We start from the raw sequence: 20,128 nt of genomic DNA, 5'->3' as shown, positions 1-20,128 counted from the left end.
GAACTGGAAAGCAGAACGGGGAAGAAAGAACGTTAACGGGCCGCAGCCCTGGGCCCCCGCCAGCGTCTGCTCACTACTTCAGGCTGCAGCAGAAACCACCACGTCGCGGGGGCGACCGACCCGAGTGCTGGTCCGAGGGACGCAGCATCTAGGAGGCTACCCAGCTGGGCACACGGGCTCTTTCCAGTGACCTCTCAGTCACCACGGCTCCCTCAGGCTACACAACTCCATTCTCTCCTGACCCTTTCCCGAACACCCCGCCCCTCCCTGTGCCGCTGGGCAGACTCGGAGGGCAGAGAACAGGCATCCGGGCTGGATCCTTTGGGAATCACACCCTTGCCGCGCTTCTCCTGCTAAGACCCCACCTCCGGCATCCTGGGAGGAGCCAAGGGCTGCTGCCCTGACAGTGCCCAGCCCTGCAGGCCTACTCCGGGCATGGTCTGCTGGCCTGGTCCTGTCTTCTCCCCCCCAGCCTGCGTTCCCTCACTGCCTTCAGGACTCGGCCCCCCGTTCCTCACCCCTCCGCCCAGGAGACAGCGGATCATCGGAGCGACAGCCAGCTCGCAGCCGGGCACCCCATCCCGCCAGGAGAGGCACGCAGCACTCACAGGTGGGCTTCGAGCAACTCCCCACCCGCCTGTCCCCCAGGCCCTCATTCTGGCGGTGCCCTCCCGCCCCGCACAGATGCTGAGGCCACAGCACTGTTCATGGGCACCGCGTGGAAACGTGGAAACGTAGCTCCGTGAGAACACGACTCAAGACAAATGCCGTTAACTCAAACGTGTTAAGAGCTCCACGGACCGACTCTGGGCCGGTCGCCTGCCAGCGCCAGGCACAGTCTCCCCTGCGGGCCAGCCTCCGGGTGTGCGGGACGCGTGTGCCGCTCCTTCAGGGCCTGCCTTCCTCCCACCTAGTGAGTGGACTGCGTGGCCACGGGGAGCAGAGGGAAGTAAAGGCCACCGCGAGCCCAGCAGCGAGGGGGAGGAGGGAGCCCCGGGAAGGCCTCCCGCAGGCTCTGCCCCTGAAACCCGAGGTGCCCGACACTTCCGTCCTGGACGAGCAGGTGTCCCCGAGGTGTGTGCGGAACGACCTCCGCCAGCTGGAAGCGCGGGGCCCCGCGGGACGCAACTACTGCGAAAACCGAGACTCGGACGCTCTGAAGCACGTTCTCAAGCCGAAAGGGCACCCGGTGCGGCGCTCGGGGCTCCTCGCCGCAACTTCGACGGAAGCACCAAGCGGAGGCCTCGGGAACACGGCCGGACACACACACCCTCCGGGGCCGAGGGACGGACGAAACAGGGGGGTGGCGGGCGGGGAGGGGCAGGGGGCCGGAGGGCGGCCGCTTCACACCTGCTCCCGGGCCCTGCGAGGGGAGGCCCCGACCTGAGAAGAGCCCGACGGACTCGGGGCGGGGCCACGGGGGGCGGGGCCACGGGGGCGGGGCCACGAGAGGAAAACCTAAAGAAAACGAGTCATTTGTAGACTGAGGCAGACGCGGGAAGACTCCAGGGGCAGGGAAGGCGCGTGCACCGGGAGGGGGCGCGGCCAGCTGCGAGGGGGGAACGCCGGGGCGGGGCGGGTCCTGGGGCGGGCCCGGGGCGGGGCGTCAGCGGGCGCGGTTCCGCCCACAGCACCGGTGCGGGGCCTCCGCGGGACCCCGGGGCGCGCAGACGAGGCGGGCCCTCGCCTCCGGGGCCCCCGTCGGGGGCGGCAGCTCGGCCCGGGGCGCAGCACACACCGCAAAGGGAAAGAGGAAAACCGGGCAAGTCCCCGTCCGGCAGGTCCCGGGGAGGGGACCCGCGGGGACCCCCGTGACCCACCCCCTCCACCGGCGGGCCCCCAGCGTCTGCGAGCGGCGGCACGGCCAGGCCCGGCGGCGGCGGGGCTGGGACGGGAGGAGCCTCCGCGGGGGGAGCACACACTGCGCGGCGCCCGCCCCCCCGGCCTGCCCGGCCCCCACTCACCTGCGGACCCGGGCCGCCGCCGCTGCCGCTGCCGGAAGTGCCGCCGGTCCGCGCCTGGCCGCCTTCCCCGGGCCACTTCCGGGACTCTCTAGGCAGCCGGGAGGACTGACTCGGCCTCTCGGTGGTGCGGGCAGCCGGGCGCCGCGGCGCGAGGGGCGGGGCCCCTGCGCGCGCACCTACCGACGGGGCGGACCTGCCGACGGGGCGTACCTGCCGACGGGGCGCACCTGCGGACGGGGCGCACCTGCCCGCGGGGCGCACCTGCCCGCGGGGCGCACCGGCCCGGGAGTCGCTGGGCTTGTGCAAGTGGAGCCCCGAGCTGACGGGCGCGGGACTCCTGCGGTCCCGGGCCAGGGCTGGCAGAAGCGCGGTGATGCGGCCCCTCGCGTTAGTGAGATGCGGTGGCCCGAGCCGTTTCCTTCCCGCTGAGAGAAAACGCACACCCCGGAGAGGGAAAAAGGAAAACCGTCGGGTCCCTGTCCGGCAGGGGCCGGGGCCTTACTCGCTGCACATCTGATGTGCGGGCTTCGGATGCGGACGCGGGGCCCCTGCTGGGCTGAGCTCGTCGGGGACCTGGGAATGCGATGAATGTGGTCTGCGTGCGGGGCGGGCGGGAGTCTTTGGAGCCCGGAGTCCAGCCCCGGCGCTGAAGGTGCCGGCACGTCCACACCCCTATCCCCAGCAAGCTAGGAGGCGGGGGTGCGGAGCGGCTGTGTGATCACGGCGTCGGGTAGGAGGGAGGGAGGAGGGCCCGGGCAGAGGGAGGAGAGGAGATGGGACAAGGGACGCGGGTCGCAGTGCTGCTCGGTAGCGAGCCCAGGGACGCGCACCTGCCTGGAGCCTCTGCGCCCTGCGCGTTATGGCTCTAACGCCAAGTGGCTCCTTGTTGCAGCCGGGGACAGGGACGAAGGCAGTTCCACAGACCCCTCCACTCCACTCCCTCTCTTCCTGGACTCCCCCAGATGCTGCGGCCCCAGACCCTCCTTCCAGCGCTCGCAGAGGGTTCCTGCGGCCTGGGCTCCCTCCTTGGCTCTCCCGTCTCTAGCACACCCATTCCCCGGGTGACCACCCCTCTCTGCGCAGAAGGAGCGCTGGGCGCCGCTCTGGAGAACCTTCCCAGCATGTCCTGGGGCAGCAGCTCACGCCCAGCCTTTCCAGACCTGAGCTCGGAACACAGCCCAGCCTTGCCCCGTCAGCGCACCCCCACCCTGGTGAGTGGCAATGTCCTCTTTGCCTTAACTCAGCCAAAAATTCAGTCATGCTTAGCCCATGCTTAGCCCTGATTGACCAGGAGCTCTGCCCAGCTCTGCCCTCCCCATCCGCGCTCCATCTGACCGTCTGGCACCCACAGCTGCTCTCCCCCTGGTCTTAGCCCCCACCCCACCCCACCCCGGCCTCCTGGCTTCTGTCTCTGCCCCACATCAGCCATCTGCTGCTGTGTGATGGAACACCCCAGACTCAGCGGCTTGAAATGAATCATCTTGCTGCACCTGGTTCTGTGGGTCAGGAATCTGGAGGTGCTAGGAGCAGCTGTGCTTGCCCGAGGAGAAAACTGGGGGCACTGAGCACCCTCTCCTGGGGCACCCGGTGGCCCCACAGGAAGGCTGGCTCTGTCCCCGTGAGAGACTCTCTGCTGCCACCTCATGGACACGGGATTACATGCACCTCCCAGAGCCAAAATGCAGCAGCAGCCGGCGGCCTGGGGTTTGAACGCCCCGACCCCCAGATGCGCCGAGTTCCCCCAGAGGCTCCCATCATCACCCTGGGACTCTTGGGCCACACCTCCAGGTCTGAGCCCACGCTGGCAGAAAAGAGAGGGTCAGAAAGAGGATGAGAAGGAAGAACTTGGGTCTCCTGGGAACGGCCACTGATGACTCTACCGCCTTACCCCCCATTGCACAGGACCCAGTCCCCAGGCCACAGCCGCTCCCCACCACAGCTCCCCATCCCTGCTCACAGCCAGAGTGGCCTTGAGGGTGTCAGTCTGAGCCGATCAACGCCCCACTCATCCCTGGAATCCCCGTGGGCTCCGCAGAACGGTCCCCAGCAGGCCACACCACATCTGGCTCGAGCTGTCCCCTCCAGGCCCCACACAGGAGCCCTTTCCAGATGTGCCGTCCCTCAGCCCGCAGGCCTCCACTTGAAGGCAAGACCGGAAGCAGCAGAACCACTCACCCAGATCCTGGAGGCCTCGGGTGGGGAGACGTCACCAGCCAGTCCCCAGAGCAGGGGCGGGTTGGCTCCAGCCTGGGGATGCTTGTGAATTCCACAGCCTCTGGCAGAAGGGCCGCACTGCCCACGTGGACCAGGTGTCCTGGGCTCCCTGACCTCACTCCAGGACGGAGGAGAGGCGGCTGGAGATGGGGGACAGCTCTAAGAGGCACCAGCACCGGCAGGGGGCTGGAATGCAAGGCCAGAGACAGGAGGAGGGATGGGTTTGGGGCAGAGACACTGATGGCACGTAGGACACCTTTGTGAGAACCAGGACGAGGGCCCTTCTCTGGGGTGCAAGGCCCTTCCCAGAATTCGAGGTGGACAGGCACCCAGGCTGGCAGTGGGCCGAGGGAGCTCGGCCCCGGGGAACTGGGGGTGAGACGCAGGCTCCCAGGCCCCGGCGTGGAACTCCGTGCCTGCAGGACCCACACACGCACACACACTCACAGAGCTTACAAGACGCCTGAATTTCAAGAGCCCAGAATGGGAGGCCGGGCCCTGAGCGTGCGCTCCCTGGGGGTCCGTGGTCTTGCACCGTGTGGTTGACCCTCTCGATTTTACGAATGCATTTTTCTCAAGAAAAAGGTTTACAGAAGTGGAAGGTGAAATCAGCTGTGGTTTTGTAATTAACCCACCATCTTTATTTTTTAAATTAATTCTGCCCCAAATATGAGATTCATCCAGCACTGGTGTCCATTCACGTGGCAGCTCCGGGCGGTTGCGGTCTGCTGGCAAAGACCCCGCACAAGGTGGGGTCAGTGATCCCTCCTCCTTCCGGCTTTCTGTCCCGACAGGAAGGGGAATGTGAGCAGGCAGGAGCTCCAGGGGACCCAGCAGGCAGGGCAGGCAGGTGAAGAAGCAAGAGAACAAGAAAATCTGGAGCCCCAAGAGGTGACAGCAGAGCCAAGAAGAGGAAGAGAGCTAACTAAGGGTGAGCTGCAGCCAAGGCACACCCTGACCCCATCCGTTGCAGGGAGGGACTCTTAGCGGCAGACCTTCCCAGAAAGTGGGACAGCCAGGGGGTCCAGGCTCGGCCGAGGCCGAGGGGCTTATTCAGTGTGTCCCCAAAGCATGGGTGATGGGACAGAATGCAATCAGTGACCAGAGGCAGGTCGTCCGTGTGAACGGGGTCAGCGTCAGACTGTGACCCTAGTGAGGACTTGGTTTTAGACTCGGTCAGAGGTCAGTCTGTGCTAGGGCAGGGCCTGTTCATAACCGTGGCTACGGCAGCATGACCATGGGCTTCAATATTGGAGCTGTGGCTCTTAGGCTGTCCACTCTGTCAACTTGGGCCCCGTCACACAACCCCGCGGGCTGGGCAGCCCACGCAGCCCACGGGTTTCTCGCAGCCCTGGAGGCTGGAAGTCCGAGACCAGGGTGCCGGCAGGGCTGGGTTCTGGCGAGGACCCACTTCCTGGCCTGCACACGGCCCCCTCCTCGCTGTGTTCTTACCTGGTGGTGCGGGGAGCTCTGCCGTCCGATCTTAGCGGGGCACAAACGCCTCCGTGGGGCCCGCCCTCATGGCCTCATCGGCCCCGATCACCTGCCCACGGCCCCACCTTCAAGCACACCACACCGGGGTTGGCGCTTCAACGTAGGAATCTGGGGGGACACAATTCAGACCATAGCATTTTGGCCCCTGGGTTCCCAAAATTCATGTCCTTCTCACATGCGAGGTACACTCATTCCTTCCCTGTTCGGTCTAACTCCCTGCCTTCTACCCTCAGTGGGACGGCGGCTTCGTCTCCGTGGCTCTGGGCGGGCCTTCTCTCCCGGCGGTTCTGCCCATATCAGGCTGGATGTGTCCCTGGGGTGGGGGGGTGCCCCGTCCAGGACGGTGAGCGGCTTTCTTGGCCCCCCCGGAAGGCAGTAGCACTCGCCTGCTGGGCCGACCACAGTGTTTTCAGACACCGCCAAGCCTCCCCTGGGGCCCGGAAGGCCCCTGCTTGAGAGCCACAGCCCTAGAGGAGTCACGTCGTAGCGAGTGAGGTGAACAAACGCGCGTGCACCTGTCAATATTTGCGGAATGAATGTTCCAGGCTGTGCTAGGTGCTGGGTGCCCGGAGCACGGAGGCAGATAAGAAAGACTCCGGGCCAGGGCACCTCCAGTCCCGGGGGCTGGGGGTGGGCTGACTGGCAGACAGGGAGGTCACAAACATTTTACCTCACGAACCACCTGAGCTGACGGGGCTGTGGGCTGGAGTGGGGGTGTTCAGGGAGAAAGTGCTGAGCGGCCAGAGGAGACCAGGAAGGCAGCTGGTGGAGGGACCACACTCCCACACTCACCGCCACCTTTCCCACCACTGTGGGACCTTGGGCAGCGTCATGCCCCTCCCCGGGCCCCAGGCTCCTCATCTGCTAAGGCAGAGATGCCATCTGCGGGAAAGGGCCCAAACTGGTGGGTGTCAGGGAGCCATGCAGGAAAGACCCCAATGCCAGGCAGTTCTGGGACTCAGCCCTGGCCCACGTCACTGTGTTGTCTTGATCGAGGTCTCAGGGTGAGAGGGTGGAAGCTGCCACCCCCCAGGGGCGTCATCCCCCCCACCCCCCGCCCAGGAGAGCTGGGAGCTGGAGCTCACTGCCCCAGCGAGGGCCTTGTCGGCAGCACGCACTCGGCCCTGCCCTGTCCCAGGGGTGAGCCCAGGGGGGATGAGGTCAGATGCCAAAGCGAGGACAGACATGTCACCTCAGGGCCAGGCAGCAGGAAGTGAAATGTGCTCTCTCCACCCCTGGGAGGGGCCTGTCACCTCCCCAGACACATGGGGTCAGCAGGCAGTGGCCGCGGCCTGTACCTGCCCACACCCACCTGGACACCCCAAGGGGTCACGGGGAGACTGTTTACAAAGGGAGGGTCACGTTTAGAGTGACAACAGGGACCACTAGTGGGCCCCTAGGCCAAGAGCAGAAGGAAGCCACTGGGCCCTGAGCTGGAGGGGTGAGGGGATGGTCTGGGTCCCACAGGCTGGCCAGGTTGGTGGGAAGGGAGGAGGCTGGTCCCCAGGGACACGGCCACGTGCGGCCACTGCCACCTCGCTGTCGGGGCACGGAGGAGGACATGGCCCGGCCTCTGCACCTCCACACTCAGGTCTCCAGCCATTGGAAGCCCTTTGGGGCCCTTCTGGTATCCTAGCACACAGACAGGGTGGAGAGCGGGTCTGGGGCGCAGCCTGTGTCCAGCCTGGTGCCGACCCCCTTCCACGGCCTCCTCAAGAGGCAGCTAATGCTCCATTTCCCAGACTCTCTTGCAGCTAGAGTTCCGTGTCCTGGGGGGATTCAGGAAGGTGGTGAGGGTTAAGCCTGCACCCCAGCGTGCACACATTTCCATGCACCATGCCTGTGCCCTTGGGCTGTGCCAGCACCCCTCCAGCCCCAGGGCCCTTCCCACAACGGTCTCCCCCTTCCCTGTGCCCCTCTTGGGTGTGGCCATTCAAGGCCCATAGTCCCTGGGGGACCAGGAGCCCTGGGAGCAGAGCAGGGCCTGAGGGAGGCTGGGCCTCAAACTTGGCCTTCCGCACTTACCCCACCCTGGCCTCACTGTGAGCCCCATGCCTCGCCCTGGGGGTGCTGAGAGATGGCAGAGAGTGGGGAGGGCAGCCCTGCCCCAGACAGGCCCCACCTTCCGGAAGCAGAGGGAGAGGACAAGGGGCGTGGTGGGGCGGCCAGAGATTGGGATCTACCTGCGCTGGGGTACTTGCTGGCTGGGGAGCCCGTCCGTGTTGACCGTGGGCGGTGGAGCCTCCCCCTTTCCAGGCGAAGCCTATAAAGCCACCCGGAGTCCAGCCCTGGGCCGCCCGTTGGTGACCATGAAGGCTGTCCTTGCCCTGCTGGCTGTCGGCTTGGCCCTGCAGCCCGGTGAGACCTCTGCCCCCATGGGGCAGAGCAACGGAACGGCGCTGGGGGAAGGGGGACAATCAGGGGAGACCAGAGGGGCACTCAGCAAGGGGACCCACCCAGAAGGACAGAGAGAGGAGGCAGAGGTGGGGAGCGGGGGAGGGTGGAAGATAAGGTAGGCAGCGGCAGGAAGAAGGGGCTTTGGTCCTTGCCCATGTCCCCCTCTGGGGCAGCTCTGAGTACAGCCAGGGGGCAGCAGGGACTCACCCAGAGGCGGGAGGGCATGGCAGGGCCTGGCTTTCAGAGGACCAGCAGCCAGAGGGATGCACGGGGAACATGCAGTGTTGGGGGAGGCACACGGGCAGAAAAACCTCAAGGCAACAAGGGCCTCAGAGGCAAGGAAGGGCCAAATGGACGGACGGGGTGCTGCGAGGTGTCCCGACAGCATCAGGGGCCTCTCCCCTGGCCCTGCCCTGGGGTCCACTGTGAGCACCAAGGACCGCAGCCACCCGGGCCGAGGAGTGGGCCTGGGCTGCTCTGGTCTGCACTCCAGGCCCTGCGTGGTCCTGCCCATCCTGGGTCGTCACGAAGTCTCTTAGGGCCCCAGCTTCCTCTTCGGGAAACTGGGGCTCATCACGATGGCCCCCAAGGCTGCTGGGGAGTCAGCTGGGATGTGGGGTGACTGAGCACGGGACCGGCAGCACGGGGCCTCCCTGCCTTGGGTGACTCTACCCTGTCGCACCATTGTTTTGACTGGAAGGGGCCTTACCGAGCCAGCTGGGGCCACTGCCCCCAGGGACAGAGCAGGGCCGGGCCAGGGGCCCACGCAGGGTCTCCCGGCCCTGGCAAGACCTGGGCAGGGCTGGGAGGCTGGGTCGGACTGGCACAGGTTATTGAGACAGTGACGTCCGGTGGCGGGAGCAGTTCTGGGGTCCGGCCCGCCCTACCCTCCCCGGCCCGCCCTGGAGCGCGTCACTCCTTCCTTCTCAGACCGGGGCATTCGGCAGAGGGGCGGGCTGGGGCGCTCACGGTGCGTTCCAGGTGCCAGGGCAGCCAGGAGGCAGAGCAGCATTCCTGGTGGACTCTGATGAGCGGGTTCCCTCCCTGGGGGCCCCCAGTCTGCAGTGGGCTCTTGTGCGCCCACACACTGCCAGCGGCCTGGAAGCTATGACATGACAAGAGGAGGCTGCTTCCCCTCTCTGAGCTGCCCCCGCCCCCCAGGCTCCGCTCTGCGCTGCTACTCCTGCAAGACCCAAACGAGCAACCACGACTGTCAGCATGTGCAGAACTGCACCAGCTCCGAGACGTACTGCTGGACCGAGCGCATCCGTGAGTGGCCCTGTCCTTCCCGCGCCTCCCCGGGACCCTGCCCAGACTCCCCCAGGGCCGGGTGGGGCTTGGCCCTCCCTTTTGCCATTCCCTTGGACTCCCTGCACCTTCCCACCCCCTGGTAGGGACTCGAAGACCTTCTGTCCATCCGTCCGCCTCCGTTACTCATCCACCATCCCCCTCTGTCACCCACCCACCCACCATCCACCCACCACCCACCACCCATCCCTGCGTTCACCCATCAGGCATTTTCAGTTGCAGCAGAAGGTCGGGTTGCCTTGGGCATGTGGATGTGGATGAGCCCAGGCGCCTGCCCTGACGCTGCTGGCAGTCTTGAGGTAGTCACCCGGGGTGACTCTAAAGTATTAGAGTGGGGACAGGAACAGGGCCATGGGATCGAGGACAAGGCCAGGTAGGTGAGCTGAGCAGCCCCTACCCCCAGGTGCTGTGGACATCGTGACCATCATTAGCAAGGGCTGCAGGTCACACTGCGTGGACGACACCCAGAACTACTACGTGGGCAAGAAGAACATCACTTGCTGCTCCACCGACCTGTGCAACGCCAACGGGGCCCATGCCCTGCGGCCAGAGGCTGTCGCCCTGGCGCTGTTCACCACTCTCGGCGGCCTGCTGCTGTGGGGTCCCAGCCGGCTGTAGGATCCGGGAGGGCCCCACTGTGTCCCACACTGGCTATCAGTGCCCAGGGGTCCTGGAGCGCTCTTCACACCCACTGGCCCAGTCGAGACCCCTCTGAGACCCCAGCTCATGTTGGGCCATGCCCCTCTGCCCCTCCAGCCTTCTGTGGCTCCCTCCAGAAGCCCTGCCCAGCTCCCCCTGCTCAGCAGGCTGGGTCCTGTTGATGTGGCACCGTTCCAAATCCCTAGAACCCAGCCTGCACGTGGTCTGCCCAACGCCCATGTCGCAGCCCCCTCCTCAACCCCTGCTTGGGCATGTCTTCCTCCGGCAAGACTTCTGTGCCCCACCCCCCACCGGCGGAGCCATTCCCACCCATGATGTCCCCCACAACCAGCAAGGAGCAGGCACTTGGGAGGCCCCACAAAGGCTGAAGAGAATTAGGGCCAGGGAGTGAGAGGTCCCATGGGCCCCAAGAGATGAGGTGTGGAGAGGGATCCAGCTCCCCATGGCCATGGGAGTCCTGGGGCAGTAAGCCCAGCCCACAGGAGGCCCTTAATAAAATCCCCCGACCTAGTGTGAGAGAGCTGTGTCCTTATGTGCCCTGGGTTGGGGTCCAGCGCTGTGTGGGACGGCCACCCGGCCCCGTGTCCATGGGCTGTGGCCACAGCACTGACCAGCCACATGGGGTGGAGGTCCAGCCTGGGCAGGAGCAAATGACCGACCCCGGGAAAGGAGGGCATTGCTGCAGAAGGTGGTGGCCTCCCTAGGGGCTCCCGGCTCTTGCGGTGAGACTCACTTGGGTCTTTCGACCTCTCTGAGCCTCGGATGCTTATCTGTGACCCCTGTGCCATGAGGACTGAGCATTCACAGGACACAGAAGCTTCTGGGGGGAGGGGCTGCTACTGTGTGAGGTCCCCACAGTGTCCCTTCCCTGGCCTTCCCTTTTGTTCAAGGAGAGCCCTTCTGTCTCTTTCTTGAATTTTTTATTTTGTCTGTTATAAGGGAGGGCAGCCTATGTGGGTGGGGCGGGCCGTTGGGGATGTGAGCAGGGTGGGGGCCGTGAGCAGGGGGGTGTCCTCGGAGCGGGAGCCTGGACAGGGACCTGCACGGGATGGTGCTTCCAAGACACATACCAAGCCGTGGGTGAGGCAGCATTAGAACCCGGGGTCTGGAGAGCTGGGCTGGGGGTGGGGCAGGATTACACTGACCAACAAGGTTGATCCAGAAGCTCAGAGTCTCCCTGTGTGTGTCCTCAGGCAGGCCACTGGGTCCCAGGCTCGCCACCTCCAGAGGGTGGAATTCCCTCCCCATGTTGAGTGGTGATTCTCTCGGCTCCCTCCCCAGCCCTGGGGCCTGGCTCCTGGGGAGCAGCTGTGGGCTCCGGCCTCTCCCACGATGCTCCGCTAGGGCCCAGCACACAGACCTGGCTTGGCTCCAGTCCAGGGTCCTGGATTCAAGGCTGGGCCTTTGCTTCCTGGGAGGACACCCCAGAACTGGGGGGACCCAGGGCAGAGCATTAGGCCCATCAGGGTCTGAGCTGTGCTGGAGCTTGGACACTGAGGACCGGCGGGCACTCGGGACTAGGCTTCTTTGTGCCCTGAAATTGTGGGGCCCAGGCTCATTGACCCTGCCCAGGACACAGCGGACACCTCTGTAGTTACAGAGCACCTGCTATGTTCCAGGCGCTGTTCCAGACACATCAAAAACAGCAGTCGCCTGGGCTTGGCTGGATTCTCCCGGACTCTCTTGATGCCCTGGGACCACCCCAGGTTATGGAGCTTACAGGACAACGGGCTTAGGTGAACAGGATCAATACAGAAATATGTAACATGTCAGCAGGAGAAGCTAGGAAAGGAATAAAACACAAAGAGAAAATCACAAATACCGGTGGGGCCTGGAAGTCCAGAGGGATGGGCCACAGTCCACTGAACTTGGGCAGGGGTCCTCCTCCCTGGGGCTGAGGCTCAGGGTGGTGAGGCGGTGCCTGGACCACCATATCCTGTCCTGGGCTCCCGGGTTTGAAACATCTGGACCAGGGGCAGGGGAAAGGGCAGGTAGGCCTCTGCGACGTGGGAGGCTGGCAGTGTTCTTCATGTCCCAGAACCAGGGGCTCTCCTCTGGCCTCCTGAGCGGTCTCCAAGTTCATGCAACCCCACAGCACGACAGAAGGTGGGGCAGGAGCCCCTCCCGACACACGGCGCGCTGGGGCTCCTCCTCTCGGGGTGGGGACAGCAGGGGGCCACCTGCAGGGGCAGCCCACTGGCCCAGGGCCCCTCAGCAGCGGGCCCTCATGTCCCCGTCCCCTCACCATCTAGTCCTCATGAACTACAGAAAAGCAAGGAACAAGAGCGCGCGGGGCTCAGACCCCCCCACGCTGGGCTGGCGTGCGTCTCCGTCTGCACCCGTCTGCACTGGCTCCGGGTGCTTCCTGTGTGAGAACACGCAGGTGCATGCCGCGAGCACACACCTGGCTCACCAGACACACGCTCCCGGCAAACTGCTTTCTGAACCTAGATCTTTCCATAGCGAGGAATACAGACCCTCTCGGTTCTGTCCAGAGGCGGAGGCGTTCCCCTGGACAGATGGACTTGTGTTTGTCTTTACGATGCCTCTCCCGAGCTCCGTGCTGGAGACATTGTCTGAGCCTTTCTCCTCTGTCCTGATAGGTGACAACAGGGGCTCAGGGGCTCGCCCATGGGTCTCCGTGCAATCCGTCATCAACTCCCCGCCACCCAGCAAGGCCGGCCATACAGGGAAAGAGCCAGGGCACAGAGAAGTGAGGGAGCTGCCCCGAGGTCACACAGCTGGCTCGTCACCCTCCTCCCCTGCGTGCTTGTTCACCTCGAGCCAGACCTCCAGCGGCATCCCTAGGTGGCACCTCTGGCCCTGGCACGGCGCCCAGTCTCAGGCTGGTGCCGTCCTCCCTCCTGGGGACTCTGGCTCAGCCCGACCATCAATCCCAGGGCCTGTCTGCCTGGCCCCTCCAGGGCTGGGATCGCTGTGCCCCTGCCCCCATCCCCACCAACCCCGCCCAGATTGGTGAGTTCTCCATGTGTGGCCACTTGGGTGTTTGTAGAGTGCCCTGCCCACGTGACCCAGGACTGGGCGAGCAAATCCCCGTGTCAGTCAGCAGCCTGGGCCCCGCTCTGTGAAGGGCTGCGACCGCCTGGCTGGACTTGGGGTGCAGTAGGGAGGGAGGCTGGAGTGGGGGCAGGGCAGTTGCCTGAGGGGCGCCAGGTCAGACCCTCTGGAGGCAGCAAAGTCGGGGGGCGGCGGAAGTCCATCTTCTTCTGTTTCTCGAAGCTCCATCTTTGTCGCGTGACCCCAGCCCTTCTCCCTCTTTGCCTCTCTCTGTCTCCCTCATCTCTCCCTGCCCCCAGACTCCTCCCTGCAGGGGGGGCGCACCCACCTCCTCGGGGCTTCTCTCCTTCTTCTCTTGAACCCATGAACAGGGACTCAGCTGCTTGCCTCACCGGGGCAAGCGAGACAGGAAGGAGTTCTGTCTTGAGGGCAGGGGTGGGGCGGGGCAGGCCCTATGGGAGCCTTAGGGCCTGGAGAGGCTTAGCGCCCCTGCCCAAGTGCCCACAGCTGCAGGGCACAGAGCGGGGACCCCATCTGCCCACTTCACAAAGGTTATGGGTACAAGGGCTGTCCCTGGGGAGTGGCCCTTCTGGGCCAGGCCCTGCTCTGCGCTGCACACGAACGTCACCCAAACGTCACCATGTGCCCACGGACACACGGCCTGCCTCACTGTGGAGCACTCATGCCCACGGTCTAGATGTGGGCACACAGCAGGCCGGTGACCCCTCTGGGAGCAAGAGTGCATCTGGGGAAACTGAGGCACGGCATTGCAGCAGAGCCGCCGCCAGCTACAGCAAACGCTCTTTTATGGACCTGAGGTTCCAGAGGGCTACGGGCTGGCTGCCCCACAGACAAATGGGTCTGGGCCCTCTCAACCCTCCCTTTGCCACGCCCGCAGGCTACTCCTTCACTGTGACAATCACCACCTCGAGTCTCTGACCCCGGGCAAGACCAGTGGGCCTGGGACAGAGCAGAGGAAGGGGCCCGGGGTGGGGGTCCTCCAGTTGCTGGCTCCAAGGCTCCTGTTCCGCGCACTCCTCTCCCCCGGAGCCCTGTACCAGGCGGCGGCCACTAGAACTTAGGCCGTGGGGCCGCCCGTGTTGGTGACGCCAGACACTACCCAGACAGGACAACTCTTGTGGAATCACGGGGACCCAGGAGTAGCCCTTCCGAAACTCGCCCACCCTGTCCAGCTCCTGGGGCACAGACACTTCAGGCCAGGGCAAGGGAGGGGGTTCCAGGTCCAAGAGTCCCTGTCCTGACTGGGACCCCTCACCATCTGCCGGTGACCCCCCCATGCCCCGCGTCTGCTGCGGAAGACGGTGGCAGGAGGATGGCGGGCAGCTAAGAAGGAGTTTGTTCCTGCAGTGGTGTGGGGCTCCGCATGGATGGCTGGGCAGGGGGAGCCTCTTGGGGCCCCCGACCCCCCATTTTATCATTTACCAACCTTCACTGACGCCTCCAGAGCAGCCTCTAGAGGCGGCCCCTCCCCTGTGGGGATGCGACAAAGTGTGTTCACAGACCAGCTGCCCGGGGGGGGGGGGGGGGGGGGGAGCCCTCAAGGGACATTGTCATCCTGAGAAGCTGCCCCACCCCAGGGACAGGGACAACGGTGAGCAGCGGGGAGAAGGCTTCTCACCTCCAGGGGCTCCCAGGGCAGCGGGGTCAGCCCTGATAGAGAGCGAACTGCCTGTCCCTGGGAGCACCCGAGCAGATCCCCCGACCCAGGAAAACCCGGACCCCGTTCTGCCCAACCACGGGCCCCAGAAGAACAGCCAGAAAGAGCGAAGACGGAGTCCAGAGAAGGGCCGGGACGCCGGACAGCGGGCTCCAGGCTGCGGGGGCCACAGCCCGGGCTGGCGACGCCTGCGGGGCCTTGGCGCTCCCCCGCCCGGCGACCTGCCCCTTTCCGAAAGGCGGAGGCCGGGTGCTGGGGATGGAGGCCGAGACGCCCGGACCTGGCGGTAACGAGGTCACAGGCTGGGACTGAGAAAGCCCCCGAAGGGCCCGACGGTGACGCGCCCCGAGTGGCCGCAGCGGCCCCAGGGGCGGTCGCCCTGCCGAGGGGGGTGCCCTGGGCGTTCCGGAGCCTCGAGGGTCGCTTTCCGGCGGAGTCCTGAAGCAGCGCCGCCGGGGCCGGGAAGGGCTAGAGCCCCTGCCCCTGCTCCGCTCCGTGTCCTCCTCTCGGGGCCCGGCGGAGTGGCTTCAGGGGCCGGGGAGAGAGGCCGGAGAGGCGAGCTCGAGCCCCCAGCCGGGCCCGAGGAGACGCGGCGGAGCAGCACCGCTGCCTCTGCGCCTGCAGCGCGGGGCGCTCCCGCCAGATGGCGCTGTGGCGCGGCGCGCGGCGCTAGCGAAAGCGTGAGCGCGGGCGGAGGTGGGGGGAGCGGGGCGGACCACTGAGGACGCTGGTGGGGGGAGAGGGCCGCCGGCGCGGTGGGGGGGGGCGGGGCGGACCACTAAGGGCGCGGTGGGGCGGGGCGGACCACTAAGGGCGCGGTGGGGCGGGGCGGACCACTAAGGGCGCGGGGAGGGCCCTCCGGCGCGGGGGGGCGGGGCGGACCACTAAGGGCGCGGGGGGGGCGGGGCGGACCACTAAGGGCGCGGGGGGGCGGGGCGGACCACTAAGGGCGCGGTGGGGCGAGGCGGACCAGTAAGGGCGCGGGGGGAGGGCCTCCGGCGCGGGGGGGCGGGGCGGACCACTGAGGACGCAGGGGGGGACGCCGGCGCGGGGGACCGGGGCCCGGGCCTGCGGCACCTGCGGCCTCCGGCGCGTCCCCCCCCCGGCCGGCCGCGCGAGGTGGTTCGCTCCGGCGGCGCGGCACTCCCGGCAGGCGGGGCGCGGGCACCGTTGCCGCCGACACCAGGGCCGTGGCCTCCGCCGCCGCCGCCGCCTCCCTCCGCGCCCCGCGCCCGCCGCCACGATGCTGGGGCTGCTCGTGGCGGCGCTGCTCGTGGCGCTCGCCTACTTCGCGCTGCTGGACGGGTGGTACCTGGTGCGCGTGCCGTGCGCCGTGCTGCGCGCGCGCCTGCTGCAGCCGCGCGTCCGGGACCTGCTGGCCGAGCAGCGCTACGCGGGCCGCGTGCTGCCCTCGGACCTGGACCTGCTGCTGCACATGAACAACGCGCGCTACTTGCGGGAGGCCGACGTGGCGCGCGCCGCGCACCTGGCCCGCTGCGGGGTCTTGGAGGCGCTGCGCGCGCTCGGGGCCCGTGCGGTGCTGGCCGCCTCGTGCACGCGCTATCGCCGCTCCCTGCGCCTCTTCGAGCCGTTCGAGGTGCGCACCCGCCTGCTGGGCTGGGACGACCGCGCCTTTTACCTGGAGGCGCGCTTCATCAGCCTGCGCGACGGCTTCGTGTGCGCGCTGCTGCGCTCCCGCCAGCACGTGCTGGGCACCTCGCCGGAGTGCGTCGTGCAGCGCCTGTGCAAGCGCCGGGTGAGCACCCTCTACCCCGCCCCGGGTGCACGCCCCCCGCAGAGACCAAAGGGCTCCTGGTCTCTGAGCCAGCTCCGGCTGCCAGTGCCTCCTTAGGGGTGCTCCTGTCCCTCCGAGTATCACCCCAGCCCTTGCCATTGGATGAAGGACCTCGTGCTGGTTCTTAGCAGGGTCCCCCCCCTCACCCCGCCACGGCTCTGCCTTGCGCCTTCTGACTCCACCTTTCCTAGTGCAAGGAACCCTGGACCAGGTCTCTCCCAGGCATCTGCGTCCTGGTGGCGCTGGGTGCTTGGAGTGTGCAGCCGCCGTCTCTGGTCCTTGGTTCTGAACGTGAGGGATGGTGTAGGTGAGAGGAGGTGACTGGGAATTCCCGAGGACCTGAGGACACCCCACCCCTCCCCCTGCCCTTTTCACACAGCTTGGACAGAGCCCCTGGGTTTGGGCTGAGGGGATTGAGCCCCCGAGAGCCCCAGGTTGTTCTGCCTTTACCGGTTGGAGTGAGTACCCGAGTGCGTGCGTGGGGCTGAAGGGCTTTCCCCAGGGCCTGCTCCTTCCAGCACGGCCGCTACTGCAGCGTGGTGACAGGGGCCCTGGGGACAAGCTAGGGCACCACCACGGTGATGGTTTCCAGGGCACGCTTCTGCCTGAGGCGGGTTCCCAAAAGCTTCTCTGCAGCCTCCATGCCCAAGCCAGGGCCCACCCCAACCCCTAGGTGCCCTAAACCAGGGCACTGCCCTCTCTGGCTTTGGACAGGGGCCTCCTGAGCCAGGAGGGACACAAGTGCACCTTAATTGTGAAAGGCCAGCCTTTCCCCGGTATCAGGTGGGGAAACTGAGGCTGAGAGGCAGCGGGAACCACCCAAGGCTATACTGTGGGCCATAGGCACAGTTCCCCAGTTTTCTGTCTCTGTCTCTGAACACCCCTAAAGGTCCTGGATGTCCCCCACGCCATAGGGACAGAGATGCTCCATGTGTCCTTTTATGTGTAGGGACTAAGCTGGAACTGAAAGGCAGAGGGGAGCCTTTCCTGCAAGAGAGGGGGCCAGGCGGCTGGCGGGGGCTGGAAGGGGCTTCGCAGAGAGCTGGTGGCAAAGCTTAGCGGACATACCCCGAGGATGCCCAGCCAGGGACAGGAGGGCCAGTGTGGGGCCTGCAGGGGCCCAGGAGCCTGGCCTAGCCCGTGGGTCAGGGAGTGCCCAGACAGTCTCGGGTTTAGTATAGGGCAGTCTGAGTCTGGTGCCCAGAGATGCTGCGTGCCGCAACTAGGGTGGCCGTGGGCCGATAGCTGGCCTACAGCCCAGCCACCGCAGCTGGGCCTCACAGCTGGCTGAGAGGGCAGTTCTCCTGGAAGCCTGGCCTGGATGCTGAACAGAGCACCCCTGTCTGCAGGGGAGGCCGGGGCTGCACACCTCCGAGCCCTTCTGTCTCGGCTTCTCCCCTTGCCCCTGGGAACGCCCACAGCCCATCTGCAACCTGTGACCTCTCAGGCCTGAGCCTGCACCTTGCCTGCCTCCCCAGCACAGAATGGTGGCCGGGTGTGCCGCAAGGCCGCGGTGTGGCCGGGTGTGCAGGGTGGGGACGCATTAGCGAGGCCCAGAGCTGCGGTTCGGCTTCTCCTGATGCACTCGGGAAGGACAGGGGCTTCAGGCAAGCCCCCGTCAGGCACTTTCCCAGCAGAGGGGCTCTGACAGTGGCCCCTCCGCCCCTTCCCCTTCTGCTACCCGCCCCTGCTCTTCCCTCCCTCCCCTGCTTCCACCTCTCCGCCCCTCCACCCCCAGCTTTAGACTCCTGACGCCCTCTGAGCCCCTCTCTCCTCCTCTTTCCAGCCAGCTGGCCTCAGAGGTTCGCGCCTGGGTTCTGGGGACACACAGAAGGCTCAACTGTGGCCCTGTTGGGGAGACAGGCCTGGTGACAGAGGATAGGGTGGTGAGCGCCGGCCAGGGGGAAATGCAGACATTGAAGGCCTTGGGGAGGGGCACCTGGAAGAGGGAACAGCATGTGCAGAGGCGCAGAGGTGTGAAGGCAGCACCCCAGCAGGGTTCCCTCCTGGCAGCCTGGCTGCTGCTGCTGCTGCTGGTAGGAACCTCACCGTCTTCTCCTGCAGGTGGAGCCCCCTGAGCTACCCGAAGACCTGCGGCACTGGATCGCCTACAACGAGGCCAGCAGCCAGCTGCTCAGGGCGGAGAGTGGACTCAGTGACATCACCAAGGACCAGTGACCGCTGCACCCTGCCGACCGGCCTCTCTCTGGGGGCGGTTGCCCTCCCGTCCGTGCCTGCCAGGGGTGGAGAGTGCAGGATGGACCAGCTGGCTGGGCTGTCCCCGCCACTGAAGTCCGTCTCAGCCCCGCCCCCTCCCCACGCTCAGGCCCTCCCTCCCCCAGCCAGTAATCACCGCCCCCTCCCCTACGCCATGCCAGACACTGGACCCAGGGACAGAGACCCTGACCCAGCTCTGCCCTTGGGGTGGAGGTGATGAGGAAAGTGGGAGGCCCAGGGCCCTCAACGCCCTCATCCCAGGGGATGGAGGTTGGGCCCCACCTGGCAGGTGAAGCCAGTGTCTGTGGGCTCCAGTCTGGAGAGGGCTTGGACCAGAGGGACCAGCTAAAGCCACCTTGAGCACCGGAGCCTGGAATTTGAGTGGGCTGCAGGGGTGAGGCCTGATTGTGGCCTGGTGAGGATCTGCAAAGGGTCAGAACCGCATTTGAGGCAGAGCCCTGTGGCTGCGGGTGGGGGAGGGGCAGGCCCAGGGTGGAGTCTGGGCAATCAGGGCCCAGGCCGGCTGACCAGAGGGCAGAGGGGCTCCCCCAGAGTGCGGGTAGGGCCTGCGGCCAGACGCTGTGCCGGAGCCCGTCAGGTCAGATGGCACAGGGGTGCTGGTGGTGAGCTTCCCGTCCTGGCTGGGGGTGCTGGAGGAGGGAGCAGGCTTCTGCCTGGGTGCCCTCTGCACCTTGCCCTGCTCGTCTGCACCCCTGGGGCCTCACAGGCTGCTCTGGGACTGTGGGTCGGACCCCACCCTCTTCCGGCCTACAGCACCTCACGCGTCTGCTCTCCTCCTGGGGTCGTCCTCAACAGGCATCTTGCTGGCGACCTTTGCCTCCCTTTGCCCGGGGGCTGCCTCGCTCCGTGGGCTGGGGCTGGGGAAGGGTCTTCCAGGGTTTGCCTGTGTGGCTCCCTGGTGGGTCCCGGGGCTGTGGGACACCAGCACAGCTACCTCCTCCTGCCTAATCACTTGCCCTCCAGTCCAGAAGGCCTGGAGAGAAGCAGACGGTGGCCCAGAGCACTGACAGCAAGGCAGGGGTGCGCAGAGCTGGCTGGGGAGTCAGGTCAGGGCCCTGGGGTGGAGGGAGTCGGGTCAGGGCCCCGGGGGAGGATGGGCGCTGGCTCATGGGTGTGCTCTGGACGAGGGGCCGCCTCACTGTGGTCCCCTGGAGCGTAGGCCGGAGCCATGGAGCCCCTGGACCGCTTCTCTCGCCCTGTCCGGGCAGCCCGCTGCCAGCTAGAGCGGAGACCGCAGCAGTGCCCCAGCCCTTGCCTGCCCCCCCCCCCGCCCCGCTGACCTCTCCCTTACAGCTGCAATGGGAAAGCTGCAATGTTTCTGTTTTATTTAAAGAAAACCCAAGATTAAAGGGTTTTGATGTC

General features: G+C 66.3%; 1 protein-coding gene across 1 annotated transcript; it reads left to right on the top strand.

The window, feature by feature from the left end:
- The first annotated feature begins 15,958 nt into the window (after positions 1-15,958).
- THEM6 (thioesterase superfamily member 6) lies at positions 15,959-20,128 on the top strand. The gene is made up of 2 exons (XM_044244856.1): positions 15,959-16,489; positions 18,593-20,128. Exons 1-2 carry the CDS (start codon positions 15,977-15,979, stop codon positions 18,704-18,706), a joined length of 627 nt encoding a protein of 208 aa, XP_044100791.1. The 5' UTR covers positions 15,959-15,976; the 3' UTR covers positions 18,707-20,128.

The sequence above is a fragment of the Neovison vison genome, chromosome 4 (genome assembly GCF_020171115.1).
Source record: "Neovison vison isolate M4711 chromosome 4, ASM_NN_V1, whole genome shotgun sequence".
Taxonomy (NCBI): Eukaryota; Metazoa; Chordata; class Mammalia; order Carnivora; family Mustelidae; genus Neogale; species Neogale vison.
This window is presented reverse-complemented; position numbering and strand designations above follow the sequence as displayed.

What these genes read in the sequence shown, in the direction of transcription:
- THEM6 (XM_044244856.1), top strand. Translation starts at nt 15,977, where the DNA reads ATGCTGGGGCTGCTCGTGGCGGCGCTGCTCGTGGCGCTCGCCTACTTC. An exon ending in AGCGCCTGTGCAAGCGCCGG is followed by an intron (nt 16,490 to 18,592) that starts GTGAGCACCCTC and finishes CTTCTCCTGCAG; the next exon opens with GTGGAGCCCCCTGAGCTACC.